Source organism: Parus major, chromosome 20, assembly GCF_001522545.3.
Source record: "Parus major isolate Abel chromosome 20, Parus_major1.1, whole genome shotgun sequence".
In the NCBI taxonomy this organism is placed as follows: Eukaryota; Metazoa; Chordata; class Aves; order Passeriformes; family Paridae; genus Parus; species Parus major.
In genome coordinates this window covers 2,927,481-2,934,722 of record NC_031788.1, presented here as the reverse complement: position 1 = coordinate 2,934,722, position 7,242 = coordinate 2,927,481, and the positions used below count along the sequence as shown (strand labels likewise).

Below are 7,242 nucleotides of genomic sequence, written 5' to 3'. Positions count from 1 at the left end.
ACCTCCCCAGCCCAGCTCACACCTCCCCAGCCCAGCTCATACCTCCACCTTCACGCTGAGGCTTCAGCACAAAGCGGTCGGGGTCAGCGATGGCTGTGGCAGCTATTTTGTCACCTTCTTCACCCTGGAAGGAAAGGATGGAAACAGGTGGACATCAGGAATAATTTCTTCATTGACAGGGTGGTTTTACACTGGAATGAGCTGGGTGGAGTCACCACCCCTGGAGGTGTTCAAGGAATGAGGGGACGTGGCACTCAGTGTCTAGTTGGTAATGTGGTGTTTGGTCAAAGATTGGATTATATGATCCTGGAGGGCTTTTCCAACCTAAATGATGCCTTCTGCCAACAGCAAAGCATCAGGGAGCAGCAGGGGCTCCTCAGCAGATCCCTCTGAGCAGAGGCATCAAATTCCCCAAGGACCACAACAAAGCCCTCTCTTCTCAAGCAAAGGTCACAGCTGTGCACGTCCATTCCCTCTCCAGCCCCGCTCCCACTCACCTGGTCCAGGGAGTAGAGTCCTGCAAAGGTGGCTCTGATGCGAGCGATGGCCTCGGGGCGGCCGGGCAGCAGCTTCTCCAGCGTCCCGGGCCTGCTGAGCTCCTGCTGCACCTTCTTGGTGCCCGCCAGCTGCGTGGCAATGTCGGGACACTTCACTGCCCGGGACCGCTCCAGCAGCAGCCGCGCCTCCCAGTTCTGGGGCAGCAAAGGAGCAACCGCCCCGGGAGGATTAAAAAAATACACACAAAAGGTTTGCTCTGCTCTTTTCTGTGCAGTTATCGACATATGGTTTGTCTCCTCCCTGCCTGCTGGCAGGGACAGGGGGTGGGAGTAGCACTCCGGAGAAAAGCAGACATGAATTTCCCAGCACCTCTGGGAGCAGCACGGTCAAACCAACCCATTGCCTGCTCCTTCCCCAGCTTGGGCAGTGCTGCCACCTCCAGACAGCAGCTAGCTCTGCTCGGTGCTATTATTACCTGCACTCCGACCGTGCTGAGAGCACAGATCTGCAGACCAAGCCTGAAACCTTTAAGCAGGTGTTCATACCTGTGTTAACCCCTCTTGTACCAAAGCAATTCAGTGCTGCACTAAGGGATCACCCCCAGGAGAAGAAAGCCACCCATGTTTCTTACTGCAGGGTCACCACCTGATCTCTGAGAGCTTCAGAGCTCTTCAGCCACACCAGGCAGGACTGACCCCACCCTGACAGTAACAGGACTGACCCCTGCCCCTGGGATTATTTCGAGCTCCCTGGGCAGTGCCCAGCTGCTGGTTCCTGGGGTAGGGAGGGGGGTACTGACCTGCTGGTCGTAGACCTGGGGCACGTAGCCCTCTCTGTAATACACCACTGCAACCTCCTGGCCGTCCCTGGAATGGAAACCAGAATGGAAAGCCAGGCCAGGCCCTGCCCCATCCCAGCACCAAGAGGGGGAAATCACAGCCCCTGCCTTCTCCTTGGCCTCTGGCTTTCCTGCTCCTGCCTGGCTCTGCCAGGGCAAGCTGAACACTGCAAGCCCTGGCTCCCCTCCACTGAACCACAGCTTGGCCTGTCCCAAGACACAAGGAGCTGGCACCCAGCCTGTGCTCTAACCAAAGACTCAATAATTCTGACACCCAGCTCAGCAGACAGGTAAGCACTTCATTTTAAACAGCTTTAACCCCACACTGGTCTGGAGGGCTCAGCCTGGAGCAAAGGAGGCTCAGGGGGCCCTTGTGGCTCTGCACAATCCCTGCCAGGAGGGGACAGCCGGGGGGGTCGGGCTCTGCTCCCAGGGAACAGCCACAGGAGGAGAGGGAACGGCCTCAGGCTGGGCCAGGGGAGGTTTAGGTTGGAGATTAGGGAAAAACCTCTTCAGTGAAAGGGTGATCAAGAACTAGGACAGGTGGCACAGGGCAGTGGAGGGCCTTGAAGATGTGAGGCTGTGGCACTTGGAGTTCAGTGGTGCTGGGTTATAGGCTGGACTCGATCTCAGAGGTCTTTTCCAACCTTAACAGCTCTGTGATTCTGTGATTCTTGAAGCTGGAGGGAACAAGGTTCTGTGGCAATTCAAGGTAGGACTCAACAACCTGAGAGGCACCAAACCAGCCTGCCAGGGCTGGGCTGGCAGCACAGCCCAAACTTTGGCCTCAAAACTGTGCACTTGGTCTGGGAGCTGCTGGCAGGCAGACAGGAGGCATCCAGCAGTGACAGGGGAGGAAGCTCAGGAGGAAACACAACTCTCCCCTCAATTATCCAGCCATGACAAATATATTCATTAATTAAACACAGCACAGACCCCAAAGGTCAAACCATGATAAAATCAGCCTCACTAGAGAAAAATGACTGTCATGAAACCACGTGTTCCCTTAGGCTCATACAGCTCCCAGAACATTACCTGGAAATAGGACAAGCGTCACTCTTGGGACAAACTGGGAGTCTGTGATCCTCCCGTCCTGGTCTCCACAGGGAGCAGGCAAGACACAGTGAGTTCAAACTCGAGAGATCCCCAAAGGACATGGAATGCTTCTTCCTCCAGCACTAACAACCCAGCCCAGCTCCCACTGGCAGAGCAGCACATGAACAGCAAACAGGAAATGGCTCTGTGGAATAGCCAGGGCTGCTCAGAGCAGACCTTTGTGGAGGAGGTAAAGATCCAACAGAGCAATGAAGGGTGAAGCCTGAAGGAGGAAGGGACTGATGTGTGTCTGTGTGAACACAAAACCACCTCAGCTCCAAGAGGAAGCAGCAGACAGTCACTACTTACACTCAGCTTTGGCTGCAAGCTCCCACTGGCAGCCCCGTGTGCCCTGGAGCGGGCAGGAATGCGCACCTTGGCTCATACTCACACATACAGCCTCCTGCTGGCATCCAGGGAGCCCTGCTCAAACACATCCCGGAACCGCTTCCTGACCACAGCGATATTCCTGCCGAGAGGAGCGTGACAGTCACCAGCCTGGCCACAGCTACTCGTGCAGATCACACGTGGAATCGGTGGCTGCAGCGAGGAGGATCTGCAGGTTCCTTCACAAATAGCTTCAGGCTTTGTGCTATGGAGCCACAGAAATCCTACAGCCCAAAAACCTCCCTGTTTAGGAACCCATCCTATGTTTCCTATGATCTGCCAGCGGTTTGCTCAGCTTTCCACACCACAAACTGATCCATCTCCTTCCTTTCCCATCCCAGGAAAACTCAAATTTTACCTGTTCCAAAGCTCATTTTCTATACAACGCTGATCAAAAATATTCCTCTGGACTTCTTCCACCAGAAACATCACCACAGCCCTGGAAGAGACACCAAGGACATCATTAAACCCATAAACACTCCACATGCTCCTAGCTGGATCACCAGCTTTCCCTCTCTGTGATTCAGGCTCCCTGCACTGCTCCTGTTCATGTTCTCCTCCTCTGTCCTTACCTTTGGGACCCGTAGAGCTCCCAGGCTTTGGCAATCCCCAAGGCCAGCCCCTTTGCTGGGTTGTTGGGCAGCAGGTGTGACGCCTCCTCGGTCTTTCCCAGCACTTGCAACACCAACCTGTGGAACACAAACGCTGTAAATGCCACGTCCATGCCCAGCTGGAGCAAGGGAGCAGCTCGGGGAGCGCAGGGGGCAGAGGTGCTCCTCACCTGTGGACGTCGGCGGTGCGGGAGGTGAGCCCAGCGAAGCTGGCAGCAATGGTGTTTATTTCTATCTGCCTCAGAGCTGCTGCGCCATCCAGCCCACAGTCAAACATGTAATCCGAGCGGTTGATGCCCAAAAACACAGTCTGGAACACAGGGAGGGGAGCTGGGGTCTCTCCTGTTGCCTTTAACTGCAAATCCTTTGATGACCTTGCTTCAAAATCCTCCCCAGGCAGATCCAGTCAGAGAATCCCAGAATGGTGTGGGTTGAAAGGGACTTTAAAAACCATCTCATCCTGCAGTGGGCAGGGACACCTTCCACTACACCAAATTGCTCCAAGCCCTGTCCAACCTGGCCTTGACTATTTTCAGGGATGGGACAGCCACAGCTTCTCTGGGCAACCTGTGCCAGCACCTCACCACCTGCACAGTAAATTTCCTAATATCTCATCTAAACCTATTCAGTGTCAGTTTGAAGCCATTCCCTCTTGTCCTGTCACCCTCAGTTTGATAAAAGCAGCTGCAGCTCACACACCTGGGTGCTCTGCCCCCTGCCCAGGGCCCACAGCCCTCCCAGAGCTCCAGAGGAGTTCCCAACACTCCTGAGAGTAAAGGAGCTTCTGCAGGGATGGCCTGGCTGGTGCAGCCCCTGCCCACTCTGAGACTCCCAGAGGACAAACCACATGAAATCCTCCTTCTCCAGGCCAGGCTGTTTCCAGCAGCACCAGCCAAAGAGCTCAGCTGTTCAACAGGGCAAGGTCCTGGGCTTGCCAGCTGAGACAAGACATTGCAGCACAGGGAGTGACCAGCCTGGGACAGCTCAGAGTCCACAGTGCCAAAGCTTGCTGTCAGAGCCCAGGCAGCCCCACCACAATGCCAAGGGGCACAGACAACTGGGATCCCCTGCCAAGGTACCTGAGCCAAGCCTTCCTCCAAAACCTGCATGTAGATTCTGAAGAGTCGAGCTGTGAAGTCGTCTACCTTGATGGTGCTAGAGAGAAACACAGACCACGTCAGCTCCCTGCTGCTGCCACAGAGGAACAAGAAAATAATTTCTTCTGCAGAAAAAGCCCTTAACAGGGGCATTCTCCAGCACAAAGAGCAGGGCTGAGGCTCAACCAAGTGCTGTAGCACTGTCAAAAACCACAACACAAACCCAGTTTGCCAAGCACAGCCACTCCACAAAAGGCCCTCCTGTGCAGAGGTGACTCACTGGCAGGGCACAGATGGGACAAGTAAAGGCAAAGAAATGCAGCAGAATTCTGCAGGTTCAGGGAAGAAACCACAGGTCTCTCTGTGCCTGCACACACAGTTCAGAGAAGCTTCACAAGCTTCATCTGATCCCCCTGTCCTGTCAGGCTCCAAATCCCACACACTGTGGCCCTGCTAGAGTAGATCTGGCTTCTCCTCAGGGCCCCAAATCCCTGAGCAGCACCTCCAGGGAGCTGTCCTGGCACAGGGCAGGCACCTGAGCACAAGCCCCAGGCGCTGCATTCTTTAACCACAGGTACAAACATGTCCCCACAAGCTCTGGCTGCAGCCAGCTCTGCAACAGGAACAAGCATTGGAACAGCTCCAAGGGGTCAGGCTTTAACAAAACAAAAGGATGCTGGAAAACAGCCTCCTCTGCTCTGTCCCAGTGCCAGAGGCAGCAGCATGTGCACAGGCAGCACAGAACAGGCAGTGGGAAGAGGGATTTGTGGAAGCATCAGCCCCACAATTATGAGTGAAAAAGTCAGGGATGGTCACTCCAGCCCAGGGCAACAGCCACAGATAAACTCAGCAGAACCCAGCAGCCAGAGCTGGACAGTCCAGAGCTTGTGGCTTGGAAAGAGGGGATAGGGAGTGTGGAAACAGAACAGACACCTCCTTTCCATCACTGCTGCAGCAGTGGTTAACCAGGTGGTTACTGGACAGACACAGGCAGATGCAGAACAAGACTAAAAGAGACTCCTAAATCCAGGACTCAAAGACTCCAGTGATGTGCATTTAAGGCCCAGGGGCCAAAAGTATGAATTCACAAGTCTGAAAAAGTGGCAAAGTTGAAGATCATTGCAGGGAATCAGGTCTTGGCCAGATGTCCCCTTTTTCTGGGGCCCAAGAAGACCTCAGAAAGGTAGGGATGCCAGAAAGGTGATAAAGGCTTTACATTTTAAACATTTAATTAAAATACAACACACTTAAACATTACCTGGCCAGAGTTTGCTCCAGGAATTCTTTGTTTTGACTGACAGCATCCACCAGCAGGTTAAAATCCTGCTGGACAGCGTAGGCTTGTTCAAACAAGGCCCGTGGCACTGCGGACGGGAGCAGCGTGAAGGGCGCGTAATTCACCACCTGCAAGCAGGGATGCAGCACAGCAGTCAGGTCTGGGCAGCTGAAGAGGAGCTGAGGAGGTGCTTCCTCTGCTTGTCTGAAGGCTGAAGCCACCCCCAGCCCTGTGGGCACATAACTTTGCAGGGTTCTGCTTTATGAACCACTTGGGCACCGCTGCTCCAGCGCCTGGGCTGGGCTGAGTGCCTCCCCCTGTGTCCATGTGAACTGGACAGCACTGCCTCCAGAACTTCTCAGGGGCAGAGAAAAGATCAATTTGCCAGTCCTGGGTTCTGGCTGTCAGATACTTGTTTTGATCCCTGCTCAGTGACTCCAGAGCCTTGGCTCATCCCACATCTCAGGCATGGGGTCACACTCAAAGTCCATATATTACACTGTAGAGAAGTTTCCAATTCCCCTGGATTTGTCCATGAAACAAGGGACTCTGGCAGTGTGTTTGACGTCTCCCCCAAGGCTCCCTCTTCCTCTCACCCTTTGAGATCACTCAGAGCCCTGACCTGACATCAAGGAGCGGTGCCATGGTGAAGACCTCTCTCCTTGTACCCCTTGTGCCAGCTGCCTGCTCGCCCCCAGGCTCCTCAGGGACCTTCCCCAATGGTGCCCCACCCCTACTGCACAGGGGTATTCTTCCCTTGAGACCCCTCATGGCATTCTGCTCCAACAGGCTGAGCCCTCCCACCCCAGCCATTCACCAGGGATTGCCCAGAGGCAAATCTCACCCACCAGCCACCTCCACCCGTGTCACCTCACCCCAGCTATGGGACAAAGGCTGACTGTAGCTGGGAACATGCCAAAAGCAGAGGCCCCTCCGTGAGGCTCTCCTCTGGTTCAAAGGTTCATATGGGTGATGAGAGGCTGGGAAAGTGATTAACTCCTAGCACCACAACGGGCAACTTCCTAAACCGTCCCAGATCCATCCCTCTCCTTGGAAAAAGGAGTCTGTACGGCAGGGCTGTCCCATCGGGATGGGCTGTGAGCCGCAGCCCAAGCGAAGGGATAGCGCAGGTTGTCCCTCGAGGAGCCGCTCCCGGCGAAGGGCTCAGGGACCCCCGGCACGGCAGCGGCTCCTGCCCGCGCTGTGCACTCACATCCGAGGCGTGGGGCTGCTCCCCGGTCCGCATCAGCACCCCCGCCAGCAGCGCCGCGTCCACCGCCACCGCCGCCGCGTCCCGCACGGCCACCGCGTCCCGCAGCACGTCCTGCCAGCCCGCGGCCATGGCAGCGCTGCGGGACAGCACAGCGAGCGCTCAGCAGCGCCCGTCCACAGCCCCAGCCGGGCCCCAGACCCCGGGCCTGACCCCCGGGCCCTGTCCCC

The 7,242-nt window shown here is 55.8% G+C and overlaps 1 protein-coding gene across 1 annotated transcript in view; it reads right to left on the bottom strand.

Moving 5' to 3' along the window:
* The window catches only part of GSS (glutathione synthetase), a 10,894-nt gene that overhangs the window by 3,084 nt on the left and 568 nt on the right, over nt 1–7,242 (bottom strand). The window contains exons 2-11 of the mRNA XM_015647614.2: nt 7,016–7,151; nt 5,785–5,930; nt 4,509–4,584; nt 3,600–3,739; nt 3,391–3,507; nt 3,177–3,257; nt 2,823–2,900; nt 1,298–1,364; nt 498–692; nt 43–124 (exon numbers count right to left, since the gene is read on the bottom strand). Coding sequence (XP_015503100.1) covers nt 43–124; nt 498–692; nt 1,298–1,364; nt 2,823–2,900; nt 3,177–3,257; nt 3,391–3,507; nt 3,600–3,739; nt 4,509–4,584; nt 5,785–5,930; nt 7,016–7,144 — 1,111 coding nt within the window. The 5' untranslated portion in view covers nt 7,145–7,151. The remainder of the gene's footprint in view (nt 1–42; nt 125–497; nt 693–1,297; nt 1,365–2,822; nt 2,901–3,176; nt 3,258–3,390; nt 3,508–3,599; nt 3,740–4,508; nt 4,585–5,784; nt 5,931–7,015; nt 7,152–7,242) is intronic.